The sequence below is a fragment of the Neolamprologus brichardi genome, chromosome 22, assembly GCF_056152115.1.
Source record: "Neolamprologus brichardi isolate AB-2024 chromosome 22, ASM5615211v1, whole genome shotgun sequence".
Lineage (NCBI taxonomy): Eukaryota > Metazoa > Chordata > Actinopteri > Cichliformes > Cichlidae > Neolamprologus > Neolamprologus brichardi.
In genome coordinates this window covers 76,151-100,889 of record NC_142124.1, presented here as the reverse complement: position 1 = coordinate 100,889, position 24,739 = coordinate 76,151, and the positions used below count along the sequence as shown (strand labels likewise).

The following is a 24,739-nucleotide window of genomic DNA, read 5'->3' as shown; positions in this document are numbered from 1 at the left end:
TCTCACTGGCAAACACATTTAATAACTGGACGTGAAACAGGATTGGCTGGTGCACACAGAGCTGGGACACAGCTGGACCAACCTGCACGTTGGTGTGATTTACAAAAATAAATACGGACGAATCTTCAGCTCTGACAGAAGAGCTGGAACGAAACATCAACATCAACGTTTTCATCAGCAGATGTTTCAAAAACTACAAAATGATCTTTTTCAAGACCACGTTAAACAAATTTGGTTTGTGAGCTGAGATCAACCTGAACATCTGGATAACAGCTGAGCAGATGTGAGACAGCCAATCAGGAGCAGCAGAAGAGTACACACGTTTAAAGCAGTAATAACTGTGACAGCTTACAACAGACCTTTCAAGCAGTGCTAAAAACAGGGAGCTAAAATATGTTATCTGAAGCCCCGTCTGGGGTCCCTGAACCACAGTTTGAGTAACACAGTAATTGGATGAAGAATTTAAAAAGTGTTAAAAATAAAAACAGAGAACTTTTTGAATAATAATGATAATTTTTGGTGTTTTTCTAGTGGAGGTTTAGGACTGTGGGTCCAGTCCTGCATGTCTGCATTTCTATCGTTGTGAGGACCCTCCATGACACAATCTGCAGGTCCTCACATGATCTAACAATCACACAGGTCCCCACAAACACAGACATGTAAGAGCACCAGCACACACAGCAGTCCAGTGTAGCAGGCATTCATGGGACTTTCCCGTCTCCTAAAACAAGAGTCCTTTAAAAGCACCAGCAGCGTCCTGGGAGACGACATCAGGTGATGTAATCGCTTTGGACACGTGATCCCTGAACATACGCACGGTTCAGGATCTGCTGACGAAGCCCCAGAAGGTGTAGTGATCCTTCAGGAGCTGAATACTAAACAACGGGCCATCCTCGAAATGGAGTCCAGAAAAAACACTCCACAAAAAAACGTGAAATCTTAAATCGAACAGTTTGGAGCCAGAAAACGTTTTCTTTCATAAATACAGACATCCTGTCATTTGTTTGAAAACATTGAAATGGATGCTGGGAAATGGAGTCTAATGAGGTTAATACTGACAGGGAAACCTGTAGTGACCAAAAATATTAGTTTTATTCTGGGAACTGATTATCAGTCTTTGTGAGTAAAAACCCCACAGTTATATCAGGCTAGTGCCTCCTGTAGGTGTTCGGGGTTCAGCGCTTTGCACAAGGGCACTTCAGTAGGGTGGAGGAGGGAGTCAAAGCACCTGGCTGGCAGTCACGTGCTAGAGGCGAGGCTCAGTGTGGAGAAGAAAGAGGTCGGTCAGCTGGTCTGGGTCGATATCATCACTCCTAGAAGATGAAAGACACAGGAAACGTCAAACGGTGCTGACCATTGTAAAATGTGGCAGTCAGCGCCCCCTACAGGCAGAACATCCTTCAATACAAAGGGTCCATCCTCTGGGGATCAGGATAAACATCTGTACACTTCCACAAACACGTGGAGGAACAGTGAACTGACCGATGCTGGAGGTGTGCTGCAGCATTAGAAATTATGTAATAGTTACAGTTTAAGGGCGATGCCCTCTACTGGTCAAATGAATGATGACAAAGGACAAAGTGCGGGGAGGTGGTGACAGGGTCAGAGTGTGCAGGAGGGGTGTCGGGGGGGTGGATGGTCGGGACACCGTCGGACCGGCTCAGCACCACAGCTGGATTTTGTTTTTCTAAGGACAAACAACTGTAGTTCTGCTTCATCAGGTTGTGTCTGCAGTGACCCTGGAGATCAAACAGGTGCACACTCAGGTTTAACGCAGGGTTCATCGCTGCTTCATCGCTAACAGGAAGCTCGGGCTCAACCACACTAAGGCTGCCCGCTGTCTTTCTGTTTTAACCTACTCAGGGTCACTTTCTGTTTCGTTATAGGTGGAGGAGATCTGCTTACCACGGTACAGGAAACCCTACAGTCCTGGACTAAATAATAATAATAAATAATCAGTCCTTACTTTACTCATCTTTTCTAAAATGTGGTTTTTAACAGCTGCTGCTGGAACATCTTGTGATGCTAAATGAGCTCAAATGAAGAGAGAAGCTGGTTTACCGGCTATAACAGGCTGTTCCTGCCGTTCATGTTCGGGCCTTTAGACCTCATCTGCTCCTGGACCGACCCCGACTGTAAAACACAACAACAGCACACATGTATCAAACACAGAAGACAACATGATGAATTAAAATGAGTCACACCTTCTTTATAGCCAATAAATCCTGTAAATGTAAGTGTAACACTGAACTGTATTTGGGTGTTCTCATCTATAACAGAGTGAATATTAAAATGCTGTTGCTCTGTAGGGGTTTACACCAATACAGGCTGCTGGTTCCAGTAGAGGCACAATCCCAGTCTGGGGTCGACGGGCGACCCGCGGTAAAACTCAAACACGCTACGGTTCAGACTGAAGTGTGACAGCTTCCATCATACCTGTAACTGGTTTCTGTTCAGAGTTTCACACACGTCATCGTTCTGCTCAGTGTTTTACTTTGTTCTCAAACGTCCCTGTTAATGTTTTACTTATCCATTTTAATGCACCGATTTGTGACGTGTACACACACACACACACACACACACGGTGAGTAAACAGGTAGACAGGATTGTTACTGACCGGCTGCAGGCCCTCTGCCATCTCTCCAGAGCCGATGTGTGTGAGGTGGATGAAGTTAGTCGGTTCTCCGATCATGCTGCGATCAATCTTCCTCCTCTTCTTCTTCTATGATCACATAGACACACATTATTACAGAGTCTCTGATGTGTGTTTGTCCAAATTTGAGCCAGATGAAAAAACACCTTCATAAACAGATCATGGAGTTCCACAGGAAACATTTACACTGCTATGCAGATGACACCCAGCTCTATCTGTCCATGAAGCCAGATAACACACACCAATAAGTTAAACTGCAGGAATGTCTTAAAGACATAAAGACTTGGATGGCCGCTAACTTTCTGCTTCTTAATTCAGATCAAACTGAGGTTATTGTACTCGGCGCTGAAAAGCTTAGAAATATGGTATCTAACCAGATTCTTACTCTGGATGGCATTACCTTGGCCTCCAGTAACACTGTGAGGAACCTTGGAGTCATTTTTGACCAGGACATGTCCTTCAACGCACATATTAAACAAATATGTAAGACTGCGTTCTTCCATTTGTGCAACATCTCTAAAATTAGAAATATCCTGTCTCAGAGTGACGCTGAAAAACTAGTTCATGCATTTATTACTTCCAGGCTGGACTACTGTAATTCATTATTATCAGGATGTCCTAAAAACTCCCTGAAAAGCCTTCAGTTAATCCAAAATGCTGCAGCAAGAGTCCTGACAGGGACTAGAGAGCGATATGCTTCAGTCTGTAAACAGTGTCTGTCGGCTCTCTGTGCTGCGTTCACAGACAGTCGGACTCTTTCCCCTCTGTAGTGTTGTAGGTCTACCTTACAATATGAAGCATCTTGAGGCGACTGCAGTGGACATTTGACTCTATGTAAATAACACTGAAGTGAATCTGTTCCCAATAATCCAGCTGTGTTTAAAGACATCTTAAGACTTAAGAGGCTTATGCTCCTCAGAACTCTCCAGAGCTCTTATCTAATGACAGCAATGGGAACCCAGGTCAAAGTTCAGAGGTCAAAGGAAATCCAGAATTTGAGGAAAATTAGAGAAGAAGGAACAAGTTCAGAAATGTAAAAGTGTCAAACACAAATCAGACTCAAAGGCCTTTTCTAAGTACGCGAGTCCGTACTCGTGTACTCGGCGAGCACGGACTCGCGATTTGTACAATTGCAACACCAGTGTACTTGATGATGTCACAGGTCTGGAGCCTCTTAATTTAACTGTAAGTAATATGTTATGAAGCTTAACCGATTTACTCAGGAACAAATAAAACACTGAAATAAACCCGGAAAAACCGTGCCCGGGAATAACCACACACAAACACACACACACACGCAGGTGTGCACACACACACACGCACACACACACACACACACACACACACACACACACACACACACACAGGTGTGCACACACACACACACACACACACACACACACACAGGTGTGCACACACACACACACACACACACACACACAGGTGTGCACACACACACGTACACACACACACACACACACACACCTGTTTCATGTAAGTTGGCAGTTTGTTGTGAATTATAGCAGACGTGTGTGTGTGCTGTATCTGTTTAGAATAAATAATAAATGAGGCAAACAAAGACGTTGGTTCTGATTGGACAGAGAAACTTTTCCTTTAAAAGTCATAAATGTGTCTCGACTGCTCGTCTGGTCAGCTGAAGAATCCGTCGTCGGAACGTCGCAGCGTCTCTGCAGATCGGTGCTTCGTAAACAGACACGGGTCCCGCTCGGCCACGCTCCCCCCTCTGAACGTGAATCATCGCCGCTCGGCTGGCGCGCCGCCTCCTCCGCGGGGGTGGCGGTCGTCATGGCAACGTCAGGAATAAAACAACTGCTCGGTCGACAAACTGGACGAGTCACGCTTGACTCAGCGGGAGGTTAAAATAACACCCGTCAATCATCCAATCAGTGCGAGGCGCACCGGGGTCCCTCCTACATCCTGCTCCACCTGAACCAGGGGACCCACATTTAAAAAACCCCAACCCCCCAACCCCCCAACCCTTACTGCAGCACATGCTGCTGTCATCAGAACAGAACAGCCCTTTACTGTCATTAAATTGTTCGTTTTACAGGATTCTTGTGTCTCCGTTGTTCAGGTTTCCTTTTGGTTTATAAAATAAAATAAATGACACACAGCAGTTTGTGGGATTTGTCTTTTCGTGTGTTTGTTACGTGGGCCTTCTGTCCGTGAGCAGCGAACAGCCATGTTAGCAGTGGTGTGTTTGGCACTCTGCGTCTCCCACAGACTTAAACACACGTCTGTGTCGTGTTTTCTGTGTCTGTGCTCCTTCTGCAGGCTTGTAGGTACGTTGCATTTGTTTACAGGGTCACACATGTTTTTAATAAGATCCAAAGTCTGTGACAGACATGTGAGTTTGTCTGTTTTAACTCGTGTCACATGACCTGACCTTCAAACAGCAGTGCAGACACGCTCACTTCAGTCCCAGACACCAGTGTGTGTCTCTGTGACAGTGTTGTGGTCTTTCCCTTGTGTGGATGCTCTCCTGCACACACCCTTCCTCTCTGCCTCAGGTTGTTTCCATGACTCTAAAAACTTGTAATCAAAGCTTTTTCTTGATGTTTCTGAAACGTCAGAGATCAAAGTGCAGAAACTGATGTAAGGTTTACAAACTGAGCACGCTCAGTGGCTTCACAGCTTCATTACGTAACCCTGAGACGCTGCAGAGCAAACAGCAGAAGAAGAAAACAAATCTCCTGGCAACGTCTGTGTTGAACAGCTAAACACTACCCCCACCCTCGTCATCATCATCGTGTAATCAGTGAGTCAGAGCAGTCTGGAAGGATCATAGCCAGGATCAGCTCACACACCTCCAACATGGCCGACATCATTAGTCCTAAACAGGCCAGATGTAAAAGCTCCGCCCCAAAAAGACGAAAGTATAAAAACCTTAAAACAGGCGACGTGTTTGCTCGTTCGAGTGGCTGTGGAACTTACACAGGACCTGATTTGATGCTGTCACGTGTTTTTGGAACATGGGTGAAATATGTGCAGTCAGCCTCACGTTACACAACATCTTTAGTGCTGACGACAAACTGAGCATGTGCAGAAACAACTTCTCTTTGATTTAATGACGTCTACATCACTCGCACCGTCACAACTTTATCACAAACAGCTGCACAAAGAGGCGGGGGATGTGAGAATACGCACAATAACGATGAAGTCAAAACGTCCACCAAAACCTTCTGTGATAAACTTTGTGCGGCTGGAGTTCAAACCGGCCCACTTTAACCTACAGACTTCCTGAGTGAAGTCAGCGCTGGCATCGGTGCGTCTCGCTGTGTTTATTAAAGGTGTATTGTTGCAGAGCCACAATGGAACAAACACAGAGCTAAAAATAGAGCCAGAGGAAGGAGGGAGGAGGAAGAGGAGGAGGCTCTCTGGAGAGAAAGGCCACAGCAGCACTTCCTCCCGTCACGGCAGCGTCGCTACCATCAGGAACCTTTTATTGGGTGTAGCGTGGAGATCTGTGTTTGCGTTCTGTTTATGTCACGTGAAGCAAAAACAGAATCGACGGCTGCAGAGGTCAGAGGTCACAGAGAAAAGGGAAGCTGTGCATGTGTGTGTGTGTGTGTGTGGAGGCCACAGTAACTCTGAGGCCTCATGGGGACATTTGTGGAATAGCACACAAGCCCCGCCTTTACCTGTGCAGCGTCACGTTCACATAAACAACACCGATCACATACCTGCTCAGCATCAGCCATCCTTTAGCTGATGGTCCAAGTTACCAGTTAACTTCAGCTTTGAAACATTTTATCCGCTAACGTTAGCTAACGTTAGCTAACATGATTAATTCGAATATTTGCACAAACACTGGACTTAGAATCACATGCAGCATTTAAAGTTATCAAAAGACAGCACGTCTCACCGGCGGTGGTTTAGCTACCACGCAGCAGCCCATCTTGTGCCAGAAGTCGCTCATGCCGAGGCTCGGTCTGTCCGACGGCCGGACGCTGCTCTCTGCTGCTGCCCTGCAGGCCAGAGGAGGAACTACAGCCTGAGGGTAATCCTGGGGCATTCAGGCCAAAAACTTGACTGACGACAAAGCTCAGATGCCTAAACTCCCAAAATGCCGGCGCAGGCTGGAGTCGGGATGTCCCCGATTAATTCAACGGCTCTTTAGCAGCTGAAGAAAAAAAACGTGTTTATTCTACAAATCTGGTGAAAAAAAAAAAAAAAGGTCAAATCCAAAGTGTGGAGAGTTCAAAGCTGCACGTTCACGCACGATCTGTGGAGAGAGAAACGTTCATCTGATTAAATGACTACTATCATCATCACAGCTTTAACAGCAGGAAGTTCACAGGCTCCACCTTCACTTTACACCTAGCTACACATTTATATCCAGCCTGCTTTATTTTGAAAATCCTGTATGGATAGATTAAGTTAATAGAAACACCTGGACCATGCTGGCTGTCAGAGACCATCTGATTTATTTGTAGTTTTTAAAAAAAAATTTCACAAATATTGTCAGTTTGATTAAAACACTAGAAACAGTAACTAATCATGCTGAAAATACTTCAGTTATTACTGCTTACATAAAGGCTCTCTGAGCTCTGCAGGTTCAAACATGAACGGCTGAAACTCTCACAGCACAGCCTTCACATCTCTCCTGCTGTGATTTCCTGTGAACGCTCACATGTCCTTACAGCAGCACCAATGCAGAGAAGGAACAGCAGATTTACACACAGCGATGAAATGACTGCGAGCCCAACATCTGAGACCCAAAACCCACAGAAAATTCCCCCAAACGTCCCCACATGGCAGGAAAACAGGAACGCAGTGAGACACCCAGCTACGCGGGAACCCTCAGAGACGTCAACAAGGCAAACACACCGAGCATGACTAAACACTGGGTGTGTCCAAACACACAGTCCTGCTGTCTGTGTGTGTGTGTGTCTGTGTGTGTGTGTGTGTGTGTGTGTCTCTGTGTGTGTGTCTCTGTGTGTGTGTGTGTGTGTCTCTGTGTGTGTGTCTCTGTGTGTGTGTGTGTGTGTGTGTGTCTCTGTGTGTGTGTGTGTGTGTGTCTCTGTGTGTGTGTGTGTGTGTGTGTGTGTGTCTCTTTCTGTGTGTGTGTGTTCTTCTCAAGCTGATCCTGAAACTTGACTCCAGCTGTTGATTAAATCACAGTTCTGACCTTTGACCCCTCAGGTGGGACATTTACTGAGCGCTCGTGCACTTTTATTATATATATTCTAACTTCTTACACACAGAACGTGAAACAAATTATTTCTACTTCATTTTTAGAGAATCTAGAAAAGTGTGGAAGCACTGCCAACACATCTTCGTGTCATGGTGCAGCGAGCTCTGCGTGCTGGTTTTTCAGATTAATAAGACGTGTAAACTCCTCCCACACCTTTGTGTGAGCTCACGAGCAGCACAGGTGTGAGACGCTGTTTTTACGTGGGCATGCGGCCCGATTCCACGCAGGACTGAGCGTCTCTGGACTCAGTCCAGCACATTTCAGCAGACGATAAGGAAAGAATGTGGAGGCCAGGAACATGTAGCTTCACGCTCCACATCCACCCTGATCAGCAGCCAGGAATGCAGCCTGCGGCTCCGACTCCTGACGGAGGCCCAGAGAGGATGTCCTGCGCTCTGTCACTCGAATCATCCTCTGTCACCTGACCTGCAGGATCAGAGCAATCACCTGAAGTTCAGCCTTCAGGTTGAACTCACGGTAATGCAGCTGTGAGCCGATGACCTGACGCACTACATTTCCCTGTTAGGAGCTGCACTCAGACCTCTAATAGGGCTGCCACGATTATGTCGACTATTAAAATCGTCGTCGACTAATTTTAGTCGTTTGAAGCTTTGTAAGATCCCAAAACACGCAGGAATAAGTAGTAGGATTTAAGAGTGTAATAACGGACTGAAACAGAAGATGGCAGCACTGCATGTACAAGGATGCCAGCTGCCGTTAAACCCCGAAGAAGAAGAAGCTGTGTCCAAATTCAGGGGCTGCGTCCTTTGAAGGCCGATTAAGTTACAGCGACACGGCAAAGACCAACCCTAACCCAAATTCGAAGACTCCCCCAGTCGCGGCCAAAAAATGCGCCCTTCATTTCCCCGGATTTGAAGGATGGGTCGGGTGTATACTTCGTGACCTGACCTATCCCAGAATTCATAGCGCGGCCCAGCTCAGTTTCCAACAATGGCGGCAGCTAGTTAGTTTTAATATTACTCTTATTATTCTTTCTGGGTCACAAAATAAACGTTTAACATATTTTCAGGCGAGAATGTAGCTGTGTAAACCTCAAATATCTGCTCAGTTTATCAAGACACCACATATTTTCAAAAGCGCTCCCACGTTTTCGGAGACGTCTGTTACCCACTAGCTCGATAGCTAGCCGGGGGCTAGGCTAACTAGAGCCGTGAGAACACCGGACTCCTGGCTAATCGTTTTCAAACCCACCGCTGTCTTTCGCTACTCAGGTTAAACATGATATATAAGTCACTTAGATAACTTAAAAATGTTATTGTTTGGCTTTTTTTAGTATTTTATTTGTTCCTGAGTAAATCGGTTTGGCTGAGATTAAAGTTATAGTTTTTACACAGCTGAATAAACGTCAAGCAGACAGCTGATTATCAGAAGTGTGAGATGCTCGAGAATTTACTCCGGTGTCCTGTTATATTTTAGATAGCAAGGAGTTTATTAAACTTCACCGAAACAATCTGCAAATTTCATTAAAATTTAATAAACTATCATCTTGTCTTTATTTTTAGTTAGCACATACCTGAAACACTTAAAGCTGTAAGCTAATGATAGTTATATAGGAGCAGATGCTGCTGGTGCAATAAGCTGTACGTTTTACGTCCAATGATGATGATCTGATTAGTCGACTATCAGAATGATCGTTTGTGGCAGCCCTAACTCTGGATTGTTGTGAATGTGAGCTGGGAGAAAAACACAACTACAGCTGCTTTTTTGTCATGTGTGAAGTCTAAACACGTCTCGAGGTGAACGTTTGGGTTTCTGTCGGTGATGTGAAATCGACAGCTTCATCCTGGAAAGTCTTATTCTTGTGCCTGAAATCAGAAGTCAGGCCTTTTCCTGCAGGAGTGATGTGAGCGGCGGAAAATGTGTAAACTGTGCGTTTGTGTTTGCTAGCAGGAGATCTGTCACGTGATGCCAACGCGAGGAGGAGGAACAGACTCTTCCTCCCTCGTCTGGCTGCAGGTGGTACGGACCAGTCTGATTAGAGGAAGTGAAACGAGTCTGTTTAACGAATGTGCGAGGAAGTTTAAGGTGGAAGTGAACCAGAGGTTTCATCTTTATCTGACATCAGGACAGTTTCATCTGTGAAAATAACAGAAACTAACCCGCAGACATCATGTGATCACCATCGTCGTCACAGCTGACCACCTGATCTGACCACCTGATGTGACATCAGCTGAGCGTTCATCAGCCTGGAGGCCGAATCAGCTGAAACAACAACAACAACGGCCCGTTTGTCTGTGTGGGACGACGGCCTGCAGGTCACATGACAGAGGAAGGCCTTTATTTAAACACATCTGCTGAATGACCTCTGACCTTCATCAGCTTCTGCTTTTTCATCAGTGGAAGATTTTTTTAGACTTGTGTTTAGTTACTGTGACATTTTGACTGAACGAGCTCATCCAGCTCCTGTCTCTTTAAGACCTCCCTAGAGGCCCATCTGATTGGCCATCTCCTGGAAGCTTGCTGAAGGGCAGCATCTGTGTGGCTGGAGCACATGCTCACCGTTTTCTGATAAGGTACGATGACACAGAAAGGTGTGACATGCTGACATCACAACAGCGTTCAGTCTGAAGCCTAACGGGTTGTTGTCACACAGTGGACTCAGCGTTGGACACAAACACCCCACAGATAAACACGCTCGTCCTGAGCGAGTGTGGCCGACCCTGCCTGCAGTCTAACACATATTGGTCTTCTTTCATTTCAGTCGTGCTTCTCCAACACGCTGGCGACACACGACTCCATACTTCAGGTAAATTCTTAGATAACAGGCAGACTGAAGTGCATTATTTTCTGCTTTCACTTCCTCCTTTCTAAACTGAGACTCTGGCTTCCTGCTGATGCTTATCTCAGCTGATAAGAAGAAAAAACACGGTGCAGAGGAAGGTGACCGTTTACACCGCTACGACGAAAACAGGGAAATAAATCAACGAGTCTGTTTGGAAACTAAAGTGATTCAGCACCACAAACACACCTGTGACACACCTGTGATCACGACAACATCACTCACACGCTTCAGTCCATGAAGAGCATGAAGGTGTCTGTAAGGTCAGAAACACACACACACACACACACACACACACACACAGACACACACACACACACACACACACACACACTGACACACACACACACACACTGACACACACACACTGACACACACACACGCACAGACACACACACACACACACACACACACACACACACACGCACAGACACACACACACGCACACACTGACACACACACGCACACACTGACACACACACACACACACACTGACAGACACACACACACATACACTGACACACACACAGACACACACACACACACACACACACACACGCACAGACACACACACACACACACACACACACACACACACACACACACACAGACACACACACACTGACACACACACACGCACACACTGACACACACACACTGACACACACACACGCACAGACACACACACACACACACACACACACACACACACACACACGCACAGACACACACACACGCACACACTGACACACACACGCACACACTGACACACACACACACACACACACACACACACACACACACACACACACGCACAGACACACACACACGCACACACTGACACACACACGCACACACAGACACACACACACACACACACTGACACACACACACTGACACACACACACGCACAGACACACACACACACACACACACACACACACACACACACACACACACGCACAGACACACACACACGCACACACTGACACACACACGCACACACTGACACACACACACACACACACTGACAGACACACACACACATACACTGACACACACACAGACACACACACACACACACACACACACACGCACAGACACACACACACACACACACACACACACACACACACACACACGCACAGACACACACACACACACACACACACACACACACACACACGCACAGACACACACACACACACACACACACTGACACACACACGCACACACTGACACACACACACACACACACACACTGACAGACACACACACACATACACTGACACACACACAGACACACACACACACACACACACACACACGCACAGACACACACACACACACACACACTGACACACACACGCACACACTGACACCTTTATGAAGTAATTGAGGGATTTTAAAGACACCTCTGTGCAGTAATATGGTCACATGTCCATGTACCATCTACTCCTAATGAGCTGCTGATGGTTTGGAGACTCCTGCAAACTGAGCAACAGTCTAACCTAGTTAATGTAAAAGGCCGACTTCTCAGTTTCTGGTATTGACTCTGCAATAGTCGGCCTCATCACTGATGGGGACGACATGGAGTACAGAGAACTGATCCATGACTGGTGCCAGCTGAACTACCTCCAGATCAACACCAGTAAAACCAAGGAGCTGGTGGTAGACTTCCACAGGCACAAACATCCTCCACTGTAACCACTGAACATCCAAGGTATGGACATCGAGGCTGTGGACAGCTACAGGTACCTTGGTGTTCACCTGAACAACAACCTGGACTCATAACTCAGACGCCCTCTACAGGAAAGGGCAGAGCAGGCTGTACCTAGACTCAGGTCTTTTGGAGTGGAGGGCCCACTCCTGAAGACCTTCTATGACTCTGTGGTGGCCTCAGCCATCTTCTATGGTGTGGTCTGCTGGGGACAGGAAGAGACTGAACAGGCTGATCAGGGCCAGCTCTGTTCTGCCCTCTGGACCCAGTGGAGGTGGTGAGTGACAGGAGAACGGTGGCTAAGCTGTCACCCCTGTTGGACAACATCTCCCACCATGCAGGAGACTCTGACAGCACTGAGCTCCTTCAGTGGTTGCAGCACCCACGGTGTGGGACGGAGAGATTTCACAGGTGTTTCCTCCCCACTGCTGTCAGACTCCACAACAAAGACTTTAACTGATCAAACACATCCACACATGTGCAATAACACTAATGTGCAATACTCTTTCTGGCATCGTTGTATTTTTACTCAGTTGTATACAGCATTTGTCTTCTATTGTTATCCTATTGTATATTTTATTCTATTTTATTCTACTGTATATAGTATTTTATTTTATTCTACTCTGTACAGTTGTGTACTGTATTTATTCTTATTATATTCTAATTTTTGCTTCATAACTTTTGCACTGTCCACTTCCTGCTGTGACAAAACAAATTTCCCACGTGTGGGACTAATAAAGGTGATCTTATCTTTATCGTCTTTATCAACGGCTGAGCTCAGCGACGATGCTGAGCGTCCTGACTCGTGCGCTGGAGTTCAGACAAACTGTTCAATGCTAATCCCACAGGTCATGTGAACAGATGCTCGCTCATCAGAGGAAAATGATGAGTGTAAGTGTGTGTCATCGACATACGAACGGTGGGATGATTCTTTCTGTACTAATGCGAGCGTGTAAAGCTGTCACAGTAATGGGACAAACCTGAGAAACCACAGAACCTTTTGTTAGTGCACATCTATGACTGCTGCATGAAACATGAACACTTTGTCCCTTTAGATATGATAAGAGGCAATCAGTCCTTATTACGAGGAGCTCAAAGGTTCATTCATCTGTTTGTAGTTAGGGTTATGAGTATGAATGGATCCAGCTGATCCCAGCACGTTTCAGACAAACAGACTAATAAAGCGTCTGCACTGATTTCATCACATAACCATGTTTTAATGAAACGCTGCTCGTTACTCCACATTCACGCTGACGACGTGTTGTTGTGTAGATGATGAGATCTTCACAGTGACGAACTTTATTCTGAAATTGTTCCACAGTTTGTGTCACGTTAATCAATGAACCTGATTGGCTGCAGTTCTACTTTTCCAGCTTTTTGGTTTCCTGTCTTCAACACGAGCTCCTTTGCCTCTTGAAATAGTAAAAAACAAAATCAAACCTTACACATTAAACACGAGTTTTCTGAGTTGTGAAGAAAACATTTACGCAGCCAGCTCTGGTGGGGTGGCCTTACTTTGGACAAATAACACGTGTAAAAGTTTGGATTACATCCACAGTAATACTTTCACTCAAACCAAGAGCATTGATGGATCAGAGAGTTGAGGTGCAGCGGCATGAAAGCCTCCACCTGAGCAGCAACATGAACGCGTGTGAACTTTACATCGACTCTTCTTAGACAGCACGCGTGCTCGAGGCGGCAACATGTTGTTTCAACAATGCAACTTTCACACCGTTTATACCACGGCAGCAGCTTCAGGTCTGAATCACAGCAACACCGCTCGACCGGCGCCTTCGTCCTCCACCTTCACACCGGCGCCTTCGTCCTCCACCTCCACACCGGCGCCTTCGTCCTCCACCTCCACACCGGCGCCTTCGTCCTCCACCTTCACACCGGCGCCTTCGTCCTCCACCTCCACACCGGCGTCTTCGTCCTCCACCTTCCCACACCGGCGCCTTCGTCCTCCACCTTCACACCGGCGCCTTCGTCCTCCACCTCCACACCGGCGTCTTCGTCCTCCACCTCCACACCGGCGTCTTCGTCCTCCACCTTCCCACACCGGCGTCTTCGTCCTCCACCTTCACACCGGCGTCTTCGTCCTCCACCTTCACACCGGCGCCTTCGTCCTCCACCTCCACACCGGCGCCTTCGTCCTACACCTCCACACCGGCGCCTTCGTCCTCCACCTTCCCAGACCGGCGTCTTCGTCCTCCACCTTCAGACCGGCGCCTTCGTCCTCCACCTTCACACCGGCGCCTTCGTCCTCCACCTCCACACCGGCGCCTTCGTCCTCCACCTCCACACCGGCGCCTTCGTCCTCCACCTTCCCAGACCGGCGTCTTCGTCCTCCACCTTCACACCGGCGCCTTCGTCCTCCACCTTCACACCGGCGCCTTCGTCCTCCACCTCCACACCGGCGTCTTCGTCCTCCACCTTCACACCGGCGCCTTTGTGTCGACCTTTGTCGGGGGGCGTTCACACCAGCGTCTTCGTCCTCCACCTCCACACCGGCGTCTTCGTCCTCCACCTTCACACTGGCGTCTTCGTCCTCCACCTTCACACCGGCGTCTTCGTCCTCCACCTTCACACCGGCGTCTTCGCATCGACCTTTGTCGGGGGGCGTTCACACCATGTCTTCGTCCTCCACCTCCACACCGGCGCCTTCGTCCTCCACCTCCACACCGGCGCCTTCGTCCTCCACCTTCACACCGGCGCCTTCGTCCTCCACCTCCACACCGGCGTCTTCGTCCTCCACCTTCCCACACCGGCGCCTTCGTCCTCCACCTTCACACCGGCGCCTTCGTCCTCCACCTCCACACCGGCGTCTTCGTCCTCCACCTTCCCACACCGGCGTCTTCGTCCTCCACCTTCACACCGGCGTCTTCGTCCTCCACCTTCACACCGGCGTCTTCGTCCTCCACCTTCACACCGGCGCCTTCGTCCTCCACCTCCACACCGGCGCCTTCGTCCTACATCTCCACACCGGCGCCTTCGTCCTCCACCTTCCCAGACCGGCGTCTTCGTCCTCCACCTTCACACCGGCGCCTTCGTCCTCCACCTCCACACCGGCGCCTTCGTCCTCCACCTCCACACCGGCGCCTTCGTCCTCCACCTTCCCAGACCGGCGTCTTCGTCCTCCACCTTCACACCGGCGCCTTCGTCCTCCACCTTCACACCGGCGCCTTCGTCCTCCACCTCCACACCGGCGTCTTCGTCCTCCACCTTCACACCGGCGCCTTTGTGTCGACCTTTGTCGGGGGGCGTTCACACCAGCGTCTTCGTCCTCCACCTCCACACCGGCGTCTTCGTCCTCCACCTTCACACTGGCGTCTTCGTCCTCCACCTTCACACCGGCGTCTTCGTCCTCCACCTTCACACCGGCGTCTTCGCATCGACCTTTGTCGGGGGGCGTTCACACCATGTCTTCGTCCTCCACCTTCACACCGGCGTCTTCGTCCTCCACCTTCACACCGACGTCTTCGCGTCGACCTTTGTCGGGGGGCGTTCACACCAGCGTCTTCGTCCTCCACCTTCACACCGGCGTCTTCGTCCTCCACCTTCACACCGGCGTCTTCGCGTCGACCTTTGTCGGGGGGCGTTCACACCGGCGTCTTCGTCCTCCACCTTCACACCGGCGTCTTCGTCCTCCACCTTCACACCGGCGTCTTCGTCCTCCACCTTCACACCGGCGTCTTCGTCCTCCACCTTCACACCGGCGTCTTCGTCCTCCACCTTCACACCGGCGTCTTCGTCCTCCACCTTCACACCGGCGTCTTGTCCTCCACCTTCACACCGACGCCTTCGTCCTCCACCTTCACACCGACGCCTTCGTCCTCCACCTCCACACCGGCGTCTTCGTCGTCAACCTTCACACCGGCGTCTTCGTCCTCCACCTTCACACCGGCGTCTTCGTCCTCCACCTCCACACCGGCGTCTTCGTCCTCCACCTTCACACCGGCGTCTTCGTCCTCCACCTCCACACCGGCGTCTTCGTCCTCCACCTCCACACCGGCGTCTTCGTCCTCCACCTTCCCACACCGGCGTCTTCGTCCTCCACCTCCACACCGGCGTCTTCGTCCTCCACCTTCACACCGGCGTCTTCGTCCTCCACCTCCACACCGGCGTCTTCGTCCTCCACCTTCACACCGGCATCTTCGTCCTCCACCTTCACACCGGCGTCTTCGCGTCGACCTTTGTCGGGGGGCGTTCACACCGGCGCCTTCGTCCTCCACCTTCACACCGACGCCTTCGTCCTCCACCTTCACACCGACGCCTTCGTCCTCCACCTTCACACCGACGCCTTCGTCCTCCACCTCCACACCGGCGTCTTCGTCGTCAACCTTCACACCGGCGTCTTCGTCCTCCACCTTCACACCGGCGTCTTCGTCCTCCACCTTCACACCGGCGTCTTCGTCCTCCACCTTCACACCGGCGTCTTCGTCCTCCACCTCCACACCGGCGTCTTCGTCCTCCACCTTCACACCGGCGTCTTCGTCCTCCACCTTCCCACACCGGCGTCTTCGTCCTCCACCTCCACACCGGCGTCTTCGTCCTCCACCTTCACACCGGCATCTTCGTCCTCCACCTCCACACCGGCGTCTTCGTCCTCCACCTTCACACCGGCGTCTTCGTCGTCCGGAGAGCAAAACGTGAGCCACTGCTGTGTCTACTTTAAATCATTCAATGAAAAATAAAAGTGTCCAGATTCACGTCCCTCAGCCACGTCTGTGGTGAGCCGTCGCTTCACATCAAACCAGATGTTTCTTACAGATGTTCCTCCCACCGAGGTTTCAGCAGCTACAAAGAGTCGTCATTAGAAGCTAAAGTTGGGTTGATTTGAAATCTCAGACATCAAACATGCTCTGTGTGCGATTATCGAGTGAAAGTGATAAATGATGCTAATCGCCAGCCTGACAAGGCTGCATTCCTCTCCCTGTAAGCAGCTGATGCTTATCAGCCAGTTCCACCTTTAATGTGACGAAGAGTTCAAACACAACAAGAAGAGCTAGTAAAAAACACTCGGTCTCGTATCGACCGGCCGTCAGTTACACAACCTCTGAGCAGGATGTCGGTGTCCCAACACGTCCAGAGGAACAAGTCAGGTCAGCGTGCAGTCACGGTAATGTCAGAGGAGTGTTACGGGAACATTAACCTCTTCAGCCCCGAGTGTGAAACACAAACAGCTCCAGATTTGATCACTGCACATTCCTGAGCCCACAAACCAACTGTGACGACCGGGATAGCGCTCTGAGCCGTTCACCCATTCCTGTCCTCGCAAACAGAGACGGAGGTCAGAGTCCAGCCACCACACGCTGCCCCGCGCCTCTGAATCACTTCCTGTTCCTCTGCAGGAAACACCCTACATTTACTGAGCCCGTTTTAAACAGACCTTCAGGCGTACAAAGTGTTCACACGTCAGCACGATTCAGTCCCCAAACATCTGCAGCAGAACGACCTCAGCGCTGGGAGCTGCCGTCACCTGATGATGCATCCTTGCCGCTCGATCCGACCCGTCTGCATTCAACGGGCCGCAGCCTAAGGTCGGCCTCGGGGTCAGGGTTAACCCCAGAACCATCACAGCCTGTTTGGATCAGAGATGATGCTTTACCTGAGCTGTGTGACACGCCGAAACATCCCGATGCACGTGAAGGCAGCGGCAGGAGGACAGAGCCAAACCACAAACTCCATCATGGAGATGGTGGAGGGGAGCTATATTTTTGGATCAAAGTTTCCGTCCCCTGAACCCTGTGACCTCTGACCTTTAACCTCCATACTCAGCTGAAGAGTTCTCCCATAGATGTGCATTTTGTGCAGCTGTCTATATTTGAGAAATGTGTGAAACATGTCACTGCTGCAAAGAGCAGAATCAATCTGAAACCTGCAGATTTGACCCTTTGCACCAAAGTCCAGTCAGAAATCAGCCGATTTCATGCCTGCTGTCCAAAACACGCACGTCGTGTTGATTCATGTTCCTCCGTAAAAACTGAACTCTTTAGGTCGTCGTGTTATTCCTGTCCTTCACACTTCTTCATCAACTTCCTTGTTCCTCAGATAAAACTCCACTTAAAACCTTTTGTTTTCTCCAGTCTGAAATGTGCACTTTCTCCTTTCTTCAGACCAAACTCCACTCAGAAACAACCGGATCACACACGCCAATGTTTGCTGAAAGCATTCACGGGGAAAATAAGTGAGAGAGAAGCTCAGAGCGAAGTTTGGACTAAAGAAGGAAAACTGGCAGGTTTATGAGTCTGCGCGCACACACCGACACATCAGAGTCCCTGTACAAACCTGCAGATCTGACTTCATCCTTCTCTTCATGAAGCTAGGCTCCCTGATTCCAGCCATTGTGTTAAGCTAAAGAACTTACACTTAATATGTCAGGTCAGAAAAAGAGCGAAGACAGACCTCCCAAACCTGAACTTTGACCCTGAACACAGTCAAACATGAAGGTCAAAGAAATGAGCAAAGGTCAGTCAGTCCTGCGTGTCAAACACAAGTGTGCAGAGCGAGAAGCCTTCAGCTCACATTCAGCTGTTAATCATTCACAGACGAACCTTTGTTCACATCGACCCGGTAACTCCAGCTGAACGTCTCCCGTTTTAACCCGCGTCAGACTGAACCATCCCGACTCTGCTTCAGTCTGATAGGAAGAAAGAGGAGCAAAGAGGAGCAAAGAGGAGTAAAAAGGAGTAAAGAGGAGTAAAAAGGAGGCCCGGACTCACCGCAGAGCAGCGACAGCAGAGGTTGGAATAAAAGCGCCGCAGCTCTCAGGAGCTCTCTCAGTCTGAGGTGTGGCTCCAACCAGGAAATCCATCCTCTGCTCCTCCAAAGCCCCCAGCTCCGTGCGTCTCCTCCCCCCGCGTTCAAGCTCAGGGCCACAGCGCCCCCTGCTGGAGGACTGCGGTAAGGGCACCGTGAACTTCTCTGCGCCAGACTCCAGTGTTTCAGGTTTTTGTTGTCATGTACAGATAAACAGAGCAGCCACATTTACCTATAATGAAACTCTTTGGCTCGGGCTCCTCAGCTTTACGTGAGCATATAGAGAGCGTGCAGTTACGTAAAGTAACAGAAATGAGCAGAAATGGTAACAATGATAATAACAACGAAAAGGAGAAAAGGAAAACTATTAAATATCAGAGAATTGAAGACGAATTGCTCTTTACACGTTTGTGCAAGAGTGTTTACAGGCTGTAAAAGCGTGTGTGTGTGTGTGTGTGTGTGTGTGAGTGTGTATGTGTGAGAGAGAGAGACTGTGTGTGTGTGTGTGTGTGTGTGTGTGTGTGTGTGTGTGTGTGTGTGTGTGTGAGAGAGAGAGAGAGACTGTGTGTGTGTGTGTGTGTGTGTGTGTGTGAGAGAGAGAGAGAGAGAGAGAGACTCTGTGTGTGTGTGTGTGTGTGAGAGAGAGAGAGAGAGAGAGAGAAAGAGAGAGAGAGACTCTGTGTGTATGTGTGTGTGTGTGTGTGTGAGAGAGAGAGAGAGAGATAAAGGCAGAGAAAGTCTTCACCGGAAACTGCTTTGCTCTTCCTTTCAAAATAAATAAATGAATGGATGAATAGTCTAAGGAGCTTGCAAAGAAAAGCGTCTGGACTTCTTTAAGTTGCTTGAAGACGTTTCACCTTCATCCGAGAAGCTTCTTCAGTTCTAAGGTCAAATGGTGGAGAGTCCCAGATTAAATCTAGTGGGAGTTTCCCCCCACAGAGGGACAAAAGGACCCCCTGATGATCCTCTAATCGCCTGAGCCAAGGTGTGGAACTGGGTGTGGGTCCCAATCAGCCAGAGTTTCGGGATGATGATTGGGACCCACAGCTTTATTTTATAGTTTATAGTCCCAGATAGTTTATATCTGGGACTCTCCACCATTTGACCTTAGAACTGAAGAAGCTTCTCGGATGAAGGTGAAACGTCTTCAAGCAACTTAAAGAAGTCCAGACGCTTCTCTTTGCAAGCTCCTTTGACTACAATGACCTGGATGACTGAGAACCTTCACAGACAGAATGGCTGAATAGTTTCAGCTGCTGTAGATGTATATACACATAGACTCCTGTGCGTGTGAGGTCGATGCTTTTCTTACTTCCCATCTGGACCACTGTAACTCAGTCTGTGTGTCTATGTGGGGTCAGTCTCTGACTCTGGTAAAACAGAGCGTGTAACCCTGTGCTGGCCTCACTAGCTGCCTGTCTCTTTCAGAGTTCATTTTAAAATTCTTATGTTTGTTTTTAAATGCTTTCACATTTAAAAACAAACCCCGCCGCACCACTCTGAGCTTCTTCATCCCCACACACCCTCCTGACTGTGTCTCAGGTCAAATGATGGAATAACTCACCCGTGCACGATAGAGAGGCCCCTTCACGGTCCACTGTTAAAACACGTCTTAAAACGTGTTTTTCTTGTATTTAAATTAGTTATTAGTTATTATTATTATTATTATTATTATTATTATTATTATTATTATTATTAGTTTAGTTATTAGCTAACTAAACAAAATCATTTTACTTTTGTTTGTTTTTATTTATATCTTATGTAATTTTATTACTTAGTTCCAATGTCCAGCACTTGGCTTCAGATGTGGTTGTTTTAAAGTGCTTTATAAATAAAGATGACGATGATGATGATGTTATACAAGCAGTAAAGGTCAAACCATTGTTAGACTTTTATTGTGAAATCGGGGACAGGAAGTTCTGGTGTACATTCAGGTAAGTTTGACGCAGTCGCAGAGCTCATTTCAACCTGCAGCGGCGCAGCGGCTGATCACCAAAACCCGCAGAACAAAAGAGGAGAAAGCGGAGCGGAGTGGCCGTCCTCACACCGGAAACACGCGCAGCTATATACACGCAGGTAAACACGCGCAGGTGAGCTTAGTTTAAATCTGTGTCTCTTCTCAGAATTTCATCTCTTCGTCAGAAAGATGGAGCTGATGGTAAAATGACGTCAGCTGGTGTAAAAACGGCAGCGTGAAGATTACACGTGTTTAAATCTTCGATTATTAAATTAGATCAATGTTTTATTTTTGTTTTTATTCCTAGTCTTTAGATTTAAGGGACATCTGTCGCTCTGTTCTGCGCCTGCGCACCGGCCAACGCCTCAAACAGCGGCCGCTCCAATAATCAATAAGTTATTACGTTATTGGTGATTCATCTCATCGCTGGCTGTGGGTTACCCGGTTATCGGGACCAGGTCCAGGACCAGGACCATTACAAGGACCAAGACCAGGTCTATGATTAAGGCCCAGGAATGAAAAGAGCAGGAATAACATGGAGGATATTTTTGGGTTGCTTAGATCAGATGTTCCACTTCCTGTTTTAGAACCTCAGCTGACCACATAAATATCCTCCCCCACTCGGGGGGGCTTATTGGATGCACCATCTGTGGGGGCTGGACTCTGTAGGGTCACGGGTTTGACCTCCTGGTTTAATCGATGTTTAAATGATATTGAGGGTGAAAATCTGCTCTGAGATCAGTGATGTTGTGTGTTTTGTCTCAGACGTGATGGAGAAATCGAGCAGCCAGTATGACTCCTTCCTGTTCTGGAGGCAGCCAATCCCGGCTCTCGACCTATCTGAGCTGGAGGACCTGGGTTTGATAGACGGTGAGGCGGCCAACAGCGGGAAGGGAAGGGAGAAGAAGACGCTGGAGGTGTGGAGCTGTGATGAAGAGGTGAGGCTAAAACAGGTGACACATGAAAATGTCCCACTGAGCAGTGTCCGACGAGCCGAGTTTTCCCAAATCATTATTTGGGAAAAATCTGTGATAAAACACTCAAATCTCTGACAGCAGTTATCAAAGTACTGCAGGCCTGATCATGTGATCAGTTCCAGGTGTATTTACCTCACAGCAGGTGAACACACTCCTGCTGACAAAGTGCGAACACAAACAAAGGAAATATTGCTTCTTATGAAGACGCTTCCCCGCCGACCAGCTCCAGCTGCAGCTCCAGCTCCGGCTGCAGCTCCAGCTCAGGCTCCAGCTCCAGCTCCAGCTGCGGCTGCGGCTGCGGCTGCGGCTCCGGCTGCGGCTCCAGCTCCGGCTCCGGCTCCGGCTCCAGCTGCAGCTCCGGCTCCAACTCCAGCTGCGGCTCCGGCTCCAGCTCCAGCTCCAGCTCCAGCTCCAGCTCCGGCTCCAGCTCCGGCTCCGGCTCCGGCTCCGGCTCCGGCTCCAGCTCCAGCTTCGGCTCCAGCTCCAGCTCCGGCTCCAGCTCCAGCTCCAGCTCCAGCTTCAGCTCCAGCTCCAGCTCCAGCTCCAGCTCCAGCTCCAGCTTCAGCTCCAGCTCCGGTTCCAGCTCCAGCTCCAGCTCCGGCTCCGGCTCCAGCTCCAACTCCAACTCCAACTCCAGCTGCAGCTGCAGCTCCAGCTCCAGCTCCAGCCCCAGCTTCAGCTTCAGCTGCAGCTGCTTTATCTGCACCTGCATGTAGATTTAGTGTACAGTTCCTGTGGGTGGTGCCGTGAGTGCTTCCATTGGCTGTTTCCAGAGGACATGAGACACTACACATATCAGGTGACTCGGGGTTCACCAGACCGACAGCTCGAGTCCACACTCCAGACTTTCCTCTCCAGGCCGGGTGAACCGAGCCAACAATAAATTGTTCTCCCTTTGCCCCACACAGCCACAGTTTCCAACGTCACAGGTTACTGCACGCGTCACACCACAGACACAAGCAGAGTGGAAACCTGACATCATGTCCACAGGAAACAAATCTCCACGTCCTTCACTTACACGGGGGCTTCACTTTTCCTCACTGCTACATGAAGTAATGCAGTCAGTCAGGTGACGTGAGGAAGCTGTTTTCCCTGCAGACGTGCTGATGGTACGAAAGTGGTGTGATGTAGTTATGTATGTAGTAAACTCTTTGGATAAAGAGTGTTTGGGTAAAAACAGATGATTTTATTTATTTTATTGCACAAAATAGCTCTGATTGCAGAGTTTCTGACTCCACGTGACTCAGGCTCTCCTCCACAAATCCCAACATCACAGCTAACAGCTGGATTTTAGCCCAGCAGCCACTTCCTGCTGCAGACAGACAGTAAAGTGGACAGTAGATCCTGGTTTAACATGAACTGACTGCTGCAGCACTACAGTGATCCCCTCACACTGATGTTTAGCTTCACTGTCCTAATTTTCCTCTGAGGCAGGGGTGGCCGACTCCAGGCCTCGAGAACCGGTGTCCTTTAGGTTTTAGATGTGTCCTTGATCCAACACAGCTGATTCAAATGGCTAAATGACCTCCTCAGCATGTCTCGAAGTTCTCCAGAGGCCTGGTAATGAACTAATCATTTGATTCAGGTGTGTTGACCCAGGGTGAGGTCTAAAACCTGCAGGATGCCGGCTCTCGAGGCCTGGAGTTGGCCACCCCTGCTCTGAGGTATCGATCCTGTCACTAGTTAATGGCAGGCTCTGTACTGACTGGAGGGGGCGCTGTTTTTAAAACTTCACACATGAAGTTACACCATTGAGCCCTGCTCTCAGGATCTGACATAGATGTAAGTTAGCCTTTCTGTATGTAGAGTTTACTCCCCTCTTGGATGTTGCCCTTGGGCTGCGCTGACCTGTTGTTAACTGAAATGTGTCATTCCCTGTGTCTCCTGCAGAGGGAGCTGTCAGAGTTCTCCTCCTTTAATTACTGGAGAGCTCCGATTGCCGCTGTGGACGCCCTGCTCGCTGACCTGCTGCTGTGAAGCCAGCTAACCTCTGACCTCAGACCACACTGAAGCAAAGATGCAGGGTCTGCAGGACAGCACGTTAGGTGCACCACACTTCCAGTTTTCTTCCTGGGTGGAAACAGGAAGTGTGGTGCACTTTGAACCCTTTGATTATAGTTTGGTAAAATAAATTTGACTTGTGATGGAGCAGCTGATGTTTGAAGAACTGCGTCACCCTCACAGGTGAGGTTCACCTGCAGAACTGAAGGAGATGATGTGACATGTGTGACAAGGCCTTTTAATTTTCCAGTTTTTGAACAGACGCCTGTGAAGATCACTTTGTTCTGTTTTGTCTGTGCCTTTTTTCTTTTGTTACAGCTGTTCAGGTTAACCTCACAGTCTGCCCTGTTTATTATTTATTTATTTATTTATTTGTGTAGCTGTAATCAAACCTCGCACTCCTGCCAACAACAATAAAAAAGTCTCAGTTACTCGTAAGTTTGGCTTTTATTACAGTAAAAGTACAAACTAATAAAGTCACATGATCATTAACTGGCCATGTCTGTGAATTACAGTGACTATGGAGTCAACCTCGTCATACACGACGAATAAATTCGTGTTCAGCTTCAGCAACACCTCTGTGACATCACTGAGTAACGTTCACAGCACACACCCGAGTGATTACCTCATCACCTGCTGATGATAACAGAATGA

General features: G+C 48.9%; 2 protein-coding genes across 6 annotated transcripts; one reads left to right on the top strand and one right to left on the bottom strand.

Moving 5' to 3' along the window:
* cdc42se1 (CDC42 small effector 1) lies at positions 1–19,227 on the bottom strand. Of its 4 annotated transcripts, none has more exons than XM_006807745.3 (5): positions 19,114–19,227; positions 6,540–6,899; positions 2,618–2,722; positions 2,062–2,133; positions 1–1,313 (listed from the first exon to the last, which is right to left on the bottom strand). In XM_006807745.3, exons 2-4 carry the CDS (start codon positions 6,687–6,689, stop codon positions 2,065–2,067), a joined length of 324 nt encoding a protein of 107 aa, XP_006807808.2. In that variant the 5' UTR covers positions 6,690–6,899; positions 19,114–19,227; the 3' UTR covers positions 1–1,313; positions 2,062–2,064. The 4 variants fall into 4 exon arrangements, with proteins under 4 accessions (XP_006807808.2, XP_035771187.2, XP_035771188.2 ...); XM_035915294.2 differs by lacking the exon at positions 19,114–19,227 and adding an exon at positions 18,946–19,067; XM_035915295.2 differs by lacking the exon at positions 19,114–19,227 and adding an exon at positions 18,680–18,818.
* A 1,863-nt stretch (positions 19,228–21,090) lies between these two features.
* On the top strand, positions 21,091–24,523 carry mllt11 (MLLT11 transcription factor 7 cofactor). 2 transcript variants are annotated; one of them, XM_006807743.3, is made up of 3 exons: positions 21,091–21,226; positions 21,873–22,045; positions 23,975–24,523. In XM_006807743.3, the coding sequence occupies exons 2-3, from the start codon at positions 21,878–21,880 to the stop codon at positions 24,059–24,061; spliced, it is 255 nt and encodes an 84-aa protein (XP_006807806.1). In that variant the 5' UTR covers positions 21,091–21,226; positions 21,873–21,877; the 3' UTR covers positions 24,062–24,523. The 2 variants fall into 2 exon arrangements, with proteins under 2 accessions (XP_006807806.1, XP_006807807.1); XM_006807744.3 differs by having other exon boundaries at positions 21,093–21,240.
* Positions 24,524–24,739: the final 216 nt, after the last annotated feature.

Bases quoted from the DNA above. Each gene is read 5' to 3' on its own strand.
- cdc42se1 (XM_006807745.3), bottom strand. From the start codon at position 6,689: ATGCCCCAGGATTACCCTCAGGCTGTAGTTCCTCCTCTGGCCTGCAGG. The intron at 2,723-6,539 runs GTGAGACGTGCT...ATGTGATCATAG, and splicing joins TGGTAGCTAAACCACCGCCG to AAGAAGAAGAGGAGGAAGAT. The intron at 2,134-2,617 runs GTCAGTAACAAT...TGTGTTTTACAG, and splicing joins TGGCAGAGGGCCTGCAGCCG to TCGGGGTCGGTCCAGGAGCA.
- mllt11 (XM_006807743.3), top strand. From the start codon at position 21,878: ATGGAGAAATCGAGCAGCCAGTATGACTCCTTCCTGTTCTGGAGGCAG. The intron at 22,046-23,974 runs GTGAGGCTAAAA...TGTCTCCTGCAG, and splicing joins TGTGGAGCTGTGATGAAGAG to AGGGAGCTGTCAGAGTTCTC.